Source organism: Gouania willdenowi, chromosome 13, assembly GCF_900634775.1.
Source record: "Gouania willdenowi chromosome 13, fGouWil2.1, whole genome shotgun sequence".
NCBI classification, from domain to species: Eukaryota; Metazoa; Chordata; class Actinopteri; order Blenniiformes; family Gobiesocidae; genus Gouania; species Gouania willdenowi.
In genome coordinates, this window is record NC_041056.1 from 1,609,568 (window position 1) to 1,623,883 (window position 14,316).

The 14,316-nt window shown below is 39.7% G+C and overlaps 3 protein-coding genes across 5 annotated transcripts in view; 1 reads left to right on the forward strand and 2 right to left on the reverse strand.

Moving 5' to 3' along the window:
• Nucleotides 1-3,534, reverse strand: part of pak1 (p21 protein (Cdc42/Rac)-activated kinase 1) — a 32,104-nt gene extending 28,570 nt beyond the window's left edge. For both annotated transcript variants that reach the window (XM_028463808.1, XM_028463807.1), the window contains exon 1: nt 3,085-3,534. The gene's annotated coding sequence lies outside the window, so the exon portion shown is untranslated. The remainder of the gene's footprint in view (nt 1-3,084) is intronic.
• Nucleotides 3,535-4,244: 710 nt separating this feature from the next.
• Nucleotides 4,245-7,526, forward strand: LOC114474530 (aquaporin-11-like). Its single transcript, XM_028464917.1, has 3 exons — nt 4,245-4,950; nt 5,973-6,089; nt 6,982-7,526. Exons 1-3 carry the CDS (start codon nt 4,362-4,364, stop codon nt 7,065-7,067), a joined length of 792 nt encoding a protein of 263 aa, XP_028320718.1. The 5' UTR covers nt 4,245-4,361; the 3' UTR covers nt 7,068-7,526.
• Nucleotides 7,527-7,717: 191 nt separating this feature from the next.
• clns1a (chloride channel, nucleotide-sensitive, 1A) lies at nt 7,718-14,257 on the reverse strand. 2 transcript variants are annotated; one of them, XM_028464616.1, is made up of 8 exons: nt 13,981-14,257; nt 13,154-13,290; nt 12,898-13,047; nt 12,694-12,804; nt 10,656-10,661; nt 10,300-10,473; nt 9,981-10,044; nt 7,718-7,956 (listed from the first exon to the last, which is right to left on the reverse strand). In XM_028464616.1, coding segments are annotated over exons 1-8 (762 nt in total). In that variant the 5' UTR covers nt 14,100-14,257; the 3' UTR covers nt 7,718-7,955. The 2 variants fall into 2 exon arrangements, with proteins under 2 accessions (XP_028320417.1, XP_028320416.1); XM_028464615.1 differs by having other exon boundaries at nt 7,718-7,960.
• Between the last annotated feature and the right edge of the window lie 59 nt (nt 14,258-14,316).

A 14,316-nucleotide genomic window follows, 5' to 3' on the forward strand; every position in this document is an offset into this window, starting at 1 on the left:
TTAATCAGGGATCAATGGTTTAATGAATCTGATCAAGTTTATTGATTAAGTTTTGTTCAACTTCATTTAAATGATCCTGATGACATCATTCCAGACCATAGTGGTTAGACAACAATAAATGGACACAAGGGTGCATCAGCTATTTCACCACTAGGGGGCAGAATATTGTAGATCAGTGGTCGCCAACCCGTCAATTGCGATCGACTGATCGATCTTTGAAACATTCCCTGTCGATGGCTTCTCCCGTGTATGAAAGTGTGTGATTGCTGGGACAAATCCACAGCATGACAACAGTGATGAACTGTTCACTGATGTAAAGGATAAACCATGTGATCGGATGGTATTTTCCTCATGAGCGCCAAACATTTGCGTTGTGTGACCCTGGATTTCCACTGGATGCGTATCTGCACCAAAACTGCTCCGCTGCGTGACTTCAGCGCAATCTGCAGTCCAGCAATCCCCACCTCCTCCAGTTTTGCTGCGCATCTATTGTAGCAACGACTCAGGAGATCCTGCTAGTTCATGTGTAATTGCGCGATACATACTGTATGTGTGATTCAACCATGGATAAATGCAATATTTATATATGAAATATAATTTTAAAAGTGCTCGGATCGGGCCAAATATGGTATCAATGGAAAGGTCTGGTTTTTGTTAACTTGCTGCTGCACAACTCCAGCGTCCAACAAAAACATAAGTGCTGCATATTTGCTGCAGAGGGCAGCAGCATGACTCAGCAGTAACGGTTCTGTGCTGGTGCAGAATCACATGCGGTGGAAATTGACACATCGACTTTAATGGAAACCTATCAGCTACATTGCTGTTTTGCAGCAGTTACGCATCCAGTGGAAATCCAGGGTGACAGAATATTATCGCCCGTACATTCCGCGGTCAGGACCCCTTAGCAGCCGAACACAACGGCGTAAAGAACAATAGCTGCCCGTTTAGATGCCTGAACAAAACCACAGGAACACAAATGAAACATAGGAAATTTATAATAATCGCAAAAAATGCATTAAAAAATTACAAATACATTATAACTGATTAACTCACGTCTATAGATGTGAATTGTGTTTTTCAGTTGGGGTTGCTAGGAGATGTGACGCAGCTCTCTGGTGAATATCTAACTTGTACCACGATGTAGTGACCAGCTGGTGACTGTAGGTGGCAGCAGAGAACTTTTGGATGAGAGATCACCCATGTTAGACAGAGCTCAGAGGGAGAGGAAAGGAGTTTACGAGACAGAAAATGGCGCTACAAGAGTTGATCCTGAAGTTCCCACCAGTTCCCAGCTCACACTCGACCAGAGCATGTGTGGAACTAAGTGGATTATTGACTGTGGTGATGGTGAGAGAAAACGGTTACACTCGGCATGTCCGGGATGAGGAGAAAGTTGCGTGTGTGGAGAATGATGGGGGAGAGACTTGGAGGAACGCCAAAAGACAGTAAGAAATCCATTCAACTATGACATAGATAGTAAAATAATAATAATGTCATCAAAAGCCTGGTCTCAGTGTTGTTTTTGTAGTTTTATAGAAGGAAACTAATGTTGAGGTGTCACTAAAGCAAAAAAAAAAAAAATGCTTCAAAGTCACTAATAGATTTTATCAGAAAAAGACATTTTTCTTAGCTTTTTGTCACAAACTGGTGATTTGTGTAAAACTTGTCTCTATTCAACTGCTGATTACAGAAGAACAAAACAAGCTAGAAACAAAATAATTTTTTCTGATGATATTAGAGACTTTAATCTTTCAGAATCTGGTGTCAGAATTTAGATAACAATAAAAAAGCACAAATGTGACAAGAAAAACTCAGTAGGCTTATAGATCAAATAAATCAAGTGATAATATTGAATTAAATGTTTTCTTGTGTGCTTACAGTTTGTTCTCTATTTTTTATTTATTGTATATCATTCCTTAACAGGATAGGTAAAATTCAGAGACATTTCATTGTTGTAACCAAATGTCCCAAAATCATGCCACAAAGGCTTAATAAAGATGAATGAAGGTATTTCTTCAAAATAGTTCTATTTCTCGATTTCGTAGCGTCAGATTTTTCTCGCTATGTGAAAAGTTTGTTTGTTTCCGAAGTTTTGCAGGATATTCTCCAAAACCTATAGGTGTTCATATGTTCAGTGTCATATCGCTATTTCCCCTTTCAGAGAGTTAATTGCATAATTTAGAATCTTATGGTGGCTCATCTCATCAAATGTTACTGTATCTTTACTTTTCTTATCGTAACAGCGTATCGTCTAGACCAGGGGTGTCCAATTCCGGTCCTCGAGGGCCACTATCCAGCATGTTTTAGATGTTTCCCTCTTCCAACACACCTGATTCAAATGATCAACTCCTCATCCAGCTCTGCAGAAGCCTGATAACGATCCTAATCATTTGAATCAGGTGTGTTGGAAGAGGGAAACATCTAAAACATGCTGGATAGTGGCCCTCGAGGACCGGAATTGGACACCCCTGGTCTAGACTCATGTTTTTGTTTGGTTTTTAAACATCTTTTAATAACTAACATAATTGTTTGTTTTCGTACCATTTCTTATTGCATCTCATTGAATGGTTTCTGCATACATATCTTATCACATGGTTTCATTAAAACAAAATCTTATTTCAATGTATCTTATCATATATTAACAACAACCATATAATCCAATCACTAATGCCCATTCTGAACTTCACTATCTTTTCTCTGCATTGGAGTTTAAAAGCTGGTAAACAGCTCTAACAGATAAATGTAATTAAAAATAAAATAAAAATGACATTTTACCATACATGTATGTGGAGGGCAGGTGAACACAGAACCACAACAGTTAAAAACAGGTGTGTCCCATTCATTGTAGTGATGCTGGCCTGGCTGTGGAGTGATGAATATTTCCCACGCTGTTCTCTCTACTCTGTGACCGACTCCGGGCCGCTCTGTGCGGGGAAGAGGGCGGCCTGTGAGCTCGGAGCCTCCGGGTGACCGTTACCCTCAACTATTCTTCTATTCCTACGCTAATTAACCTCATTCACATCGGCTTTGAACAGCTAATTATCCGCTCCTGTAAATAAAGCCGATAACCGACACTTTACTCACTTCTCCGGTGGATCCCCACAGAGGTGGTCGGTGGTTTCCACAGCGGGACAGTGCTTCTCGGTAACCCGGTGAACTGTGCTCTCGGGTGGGGAACGTCCTGCTCGGTCCGAGGGTAAACTCACACTGATCCACTGCTATTGTTAGCAGGGCCTGCTGCACCCGAAGCTCCGCCCCCAGACACCACCCCGGATAGCTGATTGGCTACAACAGGGACACTCTCACCTCTGATTGGCTGATAGGAGCATCAATTAATATTCAGGAGCGAGTCTTAGCAGGTGGACAGAGAGACTGATGGTGCGTTCAAATCTCTGATAGAAAGTTAGAATTCTAAAGAAGTGCGAAACTAAAGAATAACTAAAGCAGTGTTTTTCAACCTTTTCAGCCCCACGACCCCCAAAATAAAGGTCCCAGAGAGCGGGGACCCCCACTGTAGCTGAAGGTGGTTGAACACAGACATGAACATTGAAGAACAGTCATGTGGAGACAGGACCATCTATAAGGGGGAATAAAGGAGAGATTTTTGGGGTCCATCCATAAAGTCAGCAAAAAAAAAATGGTCCTTTGTTCTATGAATCTGTGATAACCACATTTATTACAGATTCAATTCTATACAACAGAAATTGGTTAAAAGTTCTAAATTAGAGTGGACAAAAACAGACAGAAAAAGTGGCAAAAAGGGTTTCAAAGTGTCAATATTGAAGTTTAAACTGGCAAATAATGGGCATTATAAGTGGTGAATGTGGCTAAATTGGCAAAAATAAACATGAAATATGGTGAAAAGAGTTTAAAAGTGGTAGAAAGGGTTTATTAGTGCTGGAAATGTTGTGAAGGTGGAAAAATAGGTGGTAAAAGTAATAAACTTAGTATAAAGACGGATTTCACTTATTTTTTCCAACATCTTCTTGTTACCATTATTTTGTTATTGATACTATTACTAATTTATGACCATTTCGTTTTTAATGATTGATGCAGGAACAACCTATATCGTCTGTTTTTATAAGTTCAACTGAAATATAAAATCCCAAGAAAGAAAGAAAGAAAGAAAGAAAGAAAGAAAGAAAGAAAGAAAGAAAGAAAGAAAGAAAGAAAGAAAGAAAGAAAGAAAGAAAGAAAGAAAGAAAGAAAGAAAGAAAGAAAGAAAGAAAGGACTGATGGAGTAACTTCCGCTGTGACTCAGTGTTTCTTTCCCATGAGTCGTGAAGCAGCTTCGGGAACCTTCGGGAAAGTTCGGAAACCTGGGAGTCGGTGCGTCGGTGCAGGTGCACGAGCCCTCGGTCATGGTGGATGTAACGGATGTAACGGTGTCGCTGCTGATGCTCGCGGGGCTCGTGGCAGTGTGCGAGGCCGTGCGCGTGGTTTCCGGCTCTGAGCTGCACGCGGACATCTCTGAGCTCGTGTCCACCTTCCAGCAGTGCTGCTGCACGCACGAGCTCCGGCTGCTGTCTGAGGTGGGCGGGATCGAGCCGCGCCTCGCGCTCACACTCACTTACCTGGCCGCGCTGGTGCACGCGCTCACTTTCCGTGGGGCCACCGGAAACCCCACGGGCACGCTCGAGCACGTGTATCGCGCGCGGCTGACTCGCGGGTGCGCCCTGCGTCGTGTCGCCTGTCAGTTTGCCGCTGCCCTGCTGGCGCGCTTCGCCGTGCACGCGATGCGCGGCCTCGGGCTTTCGGGGCTCCACGCGCATCACGCGGGGCTCGGTTTTCAGTGCACGAGCAACATCCACGCGTCTCTTCCATGGGCCGCGCTCGTGGAACTCGCATGCGCTTTCGCGGTGCAGACCGTCACATCATGCACGCGGACGATGGAGGAGAAATACCGCGTGCACGCGCTAGCTGCGACCATCACTGCTGTGGGTTATACAGGTACGTGAATCTGATTGGTCCTTCATGAACATCCTTTTAAATGTAATTGGCGGGAAAATGTTGTTCATTACGTGTTATTAGATCAGGTGTTCTCAACCTTGGGGCCAGGACCCCATTTTGGGTCGCGAGACACTGGGAGGGCGTCGCCAAATGTCATTAGGACATTAAGAATATTTTCTGAACAATTTCAGCCCATTTATGCTTATATTTCCCCTTTTTCTGCAGACACACCAAACTCACCTGATTTCAACCTTTTTCCATCACGTTTTCTTGCCTTATTTTTGCTCATTTTAAGGAATTTTTGCTACATTCAGGGCCGGCTTTAGGTCATACGGTGCCCTAGGCAGGGCCGGACTTTAATGCCCCCCCCCCCCCCCCCCAAATGAATGAATTTAAAAAAATAAGTTATACACAGTGTGTACACATTATTACTTGTTTCAAATATCAAGACAAAATGATGCAATTCTGCGACACAACAAACTATTGAAATAAAATCAAACCTATTTTAAAAATTTGAATAATACACTATAATACAATATAACACTTACAGGTATCGTGCAAATGTCCTGAGGGAACAATAACAACAATGGTGCAAAATCTGAAAGCAATGCAAAACAGTGCAACCAAAAGTTAAAATAAAATATAAAAGTTTCAGTGCAAGGAAATGTTTACTTTTCTGTTTGGTTTTACAAGTCTGTAACACAAATCATAAAACCAAAGAAAACGATGTGCAAACAACACAATGTAATTATATATGATATATATGAGTGAGATGTCTCACCAGACGACCCTTCTTCCTCGAACAAGGAGACGAGGTGCTTATTTTGAATGGTGCACGTCTGACCGTGTCCTTCTTTTATAGTAGGGGGGTGACCCACTAGCAGAGGGAAACATCTCACTCATATTACTCATAGAACTGGGGTTATATACATAACCTAAAGATTATTGTACATTTCTACTTTGAGCTTGGGAACTATAGTTTTAGAATAGTTGTGCCGTGTGTGTGTGTGTGTGTGTTACAGGTGGAGGTGTGAGCGGGGCTGTGTTTAACCCCGCACTGGCCTTTTCTACACAGTTCCACTGCAGTGGAAACTCTATGTTGGATTACTGCCTGGTGTACTGGGTGGGACCGCTGCTAGGTGAGACACACACCTCATGAATATTTTGATGTTCCTCATAAACATTGGTCTGTTTCATTCATCCATCACTTCCTCTTAAAGGAAAATATATAAAATCACAGCAGAGATTAACATAATAACTCAGATTCAGAATACTTAATTAATCTCCGAGGGGCATTTCAGTTTCAGTTACATCCCTGTCCAAGAAACATGAAAAGACAATCACATATAACATGGGAGGACAGAAGCGGGAGAATTACTGCTTACTTTTGAGTTTGTTTATTGCATGAGTCTGAGTGTTAAGAGCCCTGCACCATCCATCAGTTATGTATGTATTACGGACTTTGCAATAGGTCAGAGAGCTGCCAGCTCCAATCAGCAGCATGCCTGCTACCATAAATCCAATTATGTAGCTGTCTTCCACGTCCTCAATGGAAAGGATAGACAGACACACTCTAACACTTGTCCCAGGAGTCCATCGTGTATCTAGCTAGAAATGTTCTGGCAGGACAGGTGGGCTCACCACTGCCCGTTTTTTTTTTTTTGTCAAAAAAATTTGGTCAATTGTGTTGAGAGACCAGCTGATCAATTCCATATTTTTGGTTTTTGGATAGAGATGTAGAGAGAGGCTCTTAGTAGATTTTGACAAAAAGACAGTACAAGTCAAAACAGCAGCAGGGCAGGGAGGGAGCAGAGAAAAAGCGTCCGCCTTCGTTGAGAGCGAGAAGAGATGATTCTAACATACATGTGATTTGGGAAAAAAATCCAGACAGGTTCAGGGAGAACATGCAAACTCCCCTCAGCCTGTATTTAAGTTTGACTAACTGTTGTATAAACAACTTATATACAGTATATATTATGATCATTTATCTTCCTTTGTCGACTTGTGAGCTTGTTTGTTTTTCTGTTTCAGGGATGATGGCGTCAGTGCTGCTGATTGATAAGCTCCGCCCCTCTCCGTCTCCTCATCTCCATGGGGACACTAAGAAGACGTCATGAAGACATCTGTTGGACACGGTTCTTCATAGGAAATGTGAAAACTAGGACAGGAAAGAGCTGCTTTTAGACTTAATGATGTATAAAATACTTTACTAATATTTTTAGAAAAGTGAGTAAGACTTAAAATTTAGCATAGCACACACACTGAGTAAAGAAAAACAATGATCAATATTTATGTGAATATCTATTATTTCCTAAATATTAGTTATTTAACAAACTGTAAATACTGTATATTCATGTAAAAAAATTACACTTAAAATGTTACTATTTTGTAATTTAATTTTTTTGCTTTTTAGAGACTTAATTTCCATTATTGTACAAACACAACAAAGTCATTTAAAAGCACCTATCATGTAATTATATATTATATTATTCAACCGATTTATTTCCTGCTTATTTTTACTTTTAACTAATAAATATTCTGGAAATGTATTGAGTAAATGATTTATTAAATGAAAATGGCCTTTTTATGATAGTTGTACAATTTCCCACTAAAGAACTGTGAATTAATTATGTACAAGCAATAATAATAAAATGCATTTTAATGGAAAATGTCGATACTCTTGTTTTTTTAATGCAAACCTTCCTCTATTATTAATAATATTAAATGTTCAGAGTGTGGAGACAAAAGAATAAATGATGAAACGAGGTTAGAAAAACTAATTATTTATTTATAAATCCATAGAAACAAACTCAAAGTCCTCAGATATCAATGCTTTAGGTACAAAATGTGCACAGAAGGTTTTTTTGTACAGTCAGTACAAACAGGCCTCGAACGCATCACGGAGAGTTTGTCTGACCCAAAGGAATGATCATCATGAGGAAAAGAAACTAAGTGCTGCGCTCCTCTACGTTCCCATAATGCAACACTGCGGTTTCCATGACAACTCTGTCTGAAAGAGAGAGGCACAGGATGAGCTAAAGATTTAAACCTTTACAGACTTTAATCAGTGTGAAAATGATCAGAAAAAGCCTCAAATCATCAAGTTAATGAAGAGGTAAGAATTAAAAACTGTTTTTTCATGTTTCTTGTGAGGAAAAATATTGCTACTGCACAAAAACAACCTTTGGGTGAATAAAAACATTTAAAAAAACACATGAAAAACTATTAAAGGCTGTGAAGATAAGCATTTTCAATTAAAAACATAACATTGTACAAAAATAGCATGATTTTTTTTAGTAATTTCTTAAATTATTATAGTAATTAAGACAATGACTACCGTATTTTCCAGGCTATAGAACACACTGCTGTGTTTGTCGCTTTCCAAGACTTTAGCAATTTTCCAAGAAAGAAAAACGACATAAATGCTGCACTTTACTCTATTCAAAATAAAAGCCATCTGACTTCAATGGCCTCAGGTTGTAAAACACAACATGGCATTTTATTTTGAAAGAACCGGAAGTACACATGACAACATAAGTTAAAATGTCATTCTTTTATTTTTCAAAAGATAAGATACTGTATGTCCAAATATTGTTTGATTAATAAATACATAATTAAATTAAATGTTGATAAATCTTATCTGAACCTTTAAAAATAAATAGAAAATAACAGCTTCTGATGCAGCACATATTGATGTCACGTGTATTCCCGATGACACGTACTGAATTTACCTCCATACTGAGATTATAACCCTAACATAATCCAATAAACAAATAAAACACGTGTCCGTTCACTTTGAAAACAAAAATGAATTATTTTTTTTTAGGAAAAATTAATTTTTCGGTAATGAGCATGTGCGCATATACAATCTCAGTACGAAGTGAACTCAGTACATGACACCGGTTTCTTCAAAATACTTCATGTCATGTTTTATGACCTGAGGCGGTTTTATTTGAGGCTTTTTATTTTGAAGCCTGAGGCTATTTAATCTGAAGCCGTTTGTTTGACCAGTGACAAAGGTTTCCCTGATATCTGATACCTCACTCTGAGACGTGAATAGGTCCTAAAATGTAAACCGCACATTTGGGTGACATCTGAAGTGAATCGCATTTTCCCTCCACGTCTGTGGAAAGCTGTGATTGAATCACTTTTCCTACGACTTCTAAAGCTTGTTTTTGAACACTTGGTTCACCCTAATGACCGCATCCCTAACTTCAAATGAAAAAAAAAAAAATAGTAGCCTATATGTTGGAAAATACGTTATATATGAAAACAATTATATACAATGATTCAATTTGAATACAACTAGACAAGACCTGTATTTGCCAGGAGAAAAAGTATTTGGCAATTTGAAAAAATTGGCAAAAATGCGAACCTTTATCTGGATTTGTTGACAAGTTTATTCTTTTAAATACATTAAAAGTTATAATACATGAAAAACAGAAGACTGACCTTGACCTTAAATATGACCTTGAGCGAAGGTCAAGGTCACACATTGAAAGGAAATGTTGTTCAATGGTACCAGTCTGAGCACTGGATCTCAATTTGTGGCCATGTTATAGGGAAAAAGGTTTTTTTTTTTTACGTCATGAACTTTGACCCCAACTGATCTTTTAACTGGTAAGTCATACAGCTTCCGTCTATATTTAAATAAAATACTTCATTTGAGATGAGCTTTACATAAATGTAAGCATCAAACTTGTATGATAAATAGTCGTAAAGATATGGAAAATTTTGTTTTTTGACACTTGGCATAACCTTGACCTTTTGGCTCCAAAAAAGGTCGACTGTACATCCTTGACATTGTCCCTATGAGATTACATACGTGTCTTTAGTACTGCATTAATAGTCTAGGAGGAGTTCCACAACAAAGAAGTTGTGGAAGAAAAATAATAACTTGTACGAGAATAATGTATATGTCAATTTTCAATTCCCAAATACAATTATTCATAAATATTACAGTAGGTAAGGGCTAGATTAGATATGTAGAATGAGGTTTTAGTCCATCAAAATAAAAGTGTCAAACCCACCAGTGGTCGACGTCTGCGTCCTCAAACTGACCAGCCTCCGTACACGCATCCACCTCCATCCCATCTGCAAACACACAATGTGCACGCACACACACACACACACACACACACACACACACACGGTTCTCCACTTTGAACAAAACTGACCCCCCCGCTTCCCAAATAATTCTGTATTGAACAAATAGTGAATAATAGTCAAATCATTCAGAAATCAAAACTAGATTAATCTAGTCACCTGCATAAAAAACAAATGTAAAAGTGCAGTAGGCAAAAAAAAACCAGAAAATAATGAAATAGTTTGTGAGGCCGCTCCACAAACCTTCAAACTGGTCTTTGGTCTCCTCAGTGCGGACTCCGGCCATCTGGTACTGCTGGGAGATGGACTGAGCCAACATGCCCTCCAGTCGCTCCAGGGTAGCCTGGCCCTCAGAGGTCAGAGCAGAGAGGCCCTCATCACATGTGTAGAAGGAGGAGATGTTGGCCCCGCCCTGGTCTGATAGAGATAGAAACATAGAACGTGTTAGTGCTGTTCCTCACTGGTCCACTGGAGGTCGCTGTGCTGCAGGGGATGAAGTAGCAGGAGAACCTATGAGAGCAGCACACACACTTTGACTGATTGTGTGTGATGTTCTGAGAAGTTTAACGTTAGAAACGTGAAGATGTTGATGCTCTCACCTGCTTCTGCATCAGACGGTCCAAACGGCCGCACAGCAAGGACACACACACACACACACACAAAAACACACAACAAACTGTCAGGAGGAGAGAGGGAAATGTGTTGAAAATGATCTTGCAGTACCTTAACTTTTCTTGGACTATTGTGTATTTATAACTTTTTAATGTGTTTTAACTTCTTAATTTCTATAGATCCTGGTCTGTTTGTGTGAATGTGAGCAACAAACTGCTGCACAATTAACTTCGGGATCAATAAAGTATTTATCTATTAATCAATCAGTGAAAGCAAAGACTGTTACACATGAAGTCATTGTGTGTGTGTTTCTTCCGTGTGTGTGTGTGTGTGTGTGTGTGTGTGTGTGTGTGTGTGTGTGAGAGAGAAATTATTGTTGTTTTTGTAATTGTGTGCTTTTCCAGGTCATTCTGTACTACGAAGCTAGATTTCCTCTCATTGTTAACTTTCAGTTTTTAATCAGCGTGTGCTGGACTACGAAGCTGGCTGACGTTTTACGAAGCTCAATCACCATGGTAACTTAGGCTGAACGACTAACCTGGTCAGGAGCAGGTTTTGTTCTGGATAAGATCTTAGCAAGTACTAAAGTCCCGCCTCCTGACCAATCAGAACTCTTAGAATAAATCTTCCACCTTATGATGTAGATCTGTATGAACGCAGCATCAGAGACACAAACAAGTTAAAAGAGAAAGTGAAACTGATCAGAGTGTCTGTTTACTAATGTAATCATTAACACTCATCAATTCCTGCATTAATTACGCTCTGCTTTTACTGCAGCACTGGTGTTGTTTTTGGTCTGAATTATGGATTTTAATTAGGGATGTAACGATTCACTCAACTTCCGATGCGAATCGAATCACGATACTGGGTTCATGATACGATTCTCTCACGATTTATTTTACAAAATGGGACTGAAGTCAAATGATGACTGAAAAATACTCCTTTTTTTTGGGGAAAAAAACTTGAAAATACTGTATTATTTTCCTTTTATTTTTAATTGTCAAAAGAATCCCTTGATAAACTATTCAAAACAATGCAATTTAACTAAAAATAAATCTTGAATGAAATAAATAAAGGAATAATACAAATGAAGAAGAAGCTTATTAATTTAAATTCTGGTTCTATAGTAAACAATGCAAAACTTCATAACAGTTCTTTTTCTTTTTAATAGTGAAACTGAAAATGTATTTTGTGCCTTAACAATTGGACTTAAAAAAAAAAAAAAAAGCAGTCATTGCGCTGATTTACGTCAGATATTTGTTTGGACCAGCAGAGGGCACTGGTAACCCAGTGGTCGGTTGGCATTCAGCTAATCTAGCAGTGAAGAAGAGATGCTATGCTAGCAGACAGAGCTAAGAGAAAAATGTGACTTTTACAGATATTCATGTAATATTACAGATATTCTTTCAGTGCTAAAGGGGGAAGGAATCATTAATGAATATGTAACAATAACATGTAAGAGTAGAAGGCGGCCAGAAAGAAAATAGTAGCAGATTCCACCTGCCGGTACACTGCTGGACAAGAGAAGGGATAAATATATAGCGCCTTCTGCTGTTTAAAAAAGTACTGCGATTCAATTTTCAAAGTATCAATGTCAATCGTGATACCTATGAATCGATTTTTAACTGCCTTACGATTAATCGTTACATCCCTAATTTTATTTCTTCATATTTTTAAAAAATTACTACTCAATTGTGACGCAAGTTGCTCTACACAGTTTCTCTGTGATTGTGATTGGTCTGACGCTGTAAGCTCCTCCTCTGTCACTAGAGCGCGCACGTAGCCAGGCTGAAACCAACTCACTTAACCTAGAGAGTTGTAATCTAGATTTGTAGCACAGCTTCTGTCTGACGGACAATGTTTGGTTAGGTGAAGCTAACGGAGATAAAGCCAAGATATAATTATCTAAATTCATAGTACAGGCCCTCTGTGTGTGACTGTAACTTGTCCATTTCTAAATGTGTGCATGTGATTGTTTTTTTTTTTCCCTGTGTGTGTGCGTGTGCATGTGTGTGTGTTCCTCACCTGCTTCCTCCACGTCGTATTCTTCGCTCTCAAAGTCATTGTCTGAGTCGTCGTCCTCAGGGTCAGGATGTAACGCCTGACACTCGCACATCGCTGAGAACATGGACTCCACTACACACACACACACAGAAATATATTATAAACATACAAATAGAAAACACAAACAAATAAGTGGGCGGAGCTTCCCTCAGCATTTCTACTCACGTGATGTTTTGTCGTTTGGCACAAAGCGAATCTCTGTGATTGGTCCGTCTTCATCATCTCCTCCATTAGTGCTGCCTTCATCATCATCACCATCCTCCTCATCCTCATCTGCTTTGTCTCTGCTTTCTAACATTTCGGCCTCGTTCTCGTCTGTCAGGGAACACAGACACGGTCACATGACTTCCATCCAATAGAGAAACATTAAAACGAAGTGTGCAGAGAACTATTTTCTAACAGCTGTGTCGTGTGTGCTCACCGCTGAGTTTCCCGTTGACCATGACATACAGATGCTCCTGAGGGAAGGCGCTGGTGTCTTTAGAGATGGCGTGCAGACCGATGGACGGGTATTCAAGAGAGAAACCTAAACCTGAGCCGTCGAACCACGACAGACGCCTGACAAGATTAAAAATAACACACACATCAAAGATGAGCAACGACAGATAAAAGTCATACAAACACACAACAGGACGCATTGACTATATTGTGTATCGTATCACATCGAGAACTCAGTGTGGTTCCACCTCTATTGTTGTCTAGACACAAATACCACACATACTGTACAGTCAGTGTAAATATTCAGGATACAAAGCAGCGATACGTTTAATAACTTGTTGGTTGAGAAAGACGTCTTTATTTTTTAGTTTGAACATGAAGTGGTTTCATTTTATCTGTATGTCAACAAAGGAGAAGTCATTTTCTAGAAGATCCTAATTAGGTACGTCGGCGTCACGTCACTTCCGGCTCAGTGAAAACAAACCTCCAGAATATTGATGCAATGTTTGTTGCAAATTTCCGATCACCAAAGGTCAACAATAAAGTCCTGTAGCTTTGAGAACCTCACTGACTTAAAACATCACTTTTGATAGATGACAGAAGCACATGTTTGTGTTTGTTTTCACCGAGCTGCGCAGAAACGTCACTTCCGGATTACATCCCGACCAAAAAATGGCACTAAATACGTTTAACTTTGATTGTTATCAGGTCTAATATTAAAATGTATGGAGCATATAGAGAAAAAAAAAACACAAGTAAATAAATATAAAGTGTTTTTTGATCTGACAAACGTCTTCCATAAACACATACGTTTCTGCGACGTACAGCGTCCCGCAGCCCAGCCTCTGTCCGTCCATCAGCGCGGTGGTCTCGGCCTGTTCGTGTTTCACTCCGTCGGTCGGAGGCTGGATGTTCTTCAGCACAACCATGGTCCGTGACTGGGGACAAACTGCTGATTTATCCCGGGATAAGTCCCTTTCAGGACAGATAAGGGAAGGTGGACTAAGAACCAGGACAGACCAAATTTAAGCCCGTGTGCAGCTACCAACCGCCCGCTGCGCCGCTAGCTGAAATATCGCGATATTTACAAGAACCTGCTGTGGCGTGCAGATTATTTTTTTGTTATAACTTTATTAAGAGATTGAC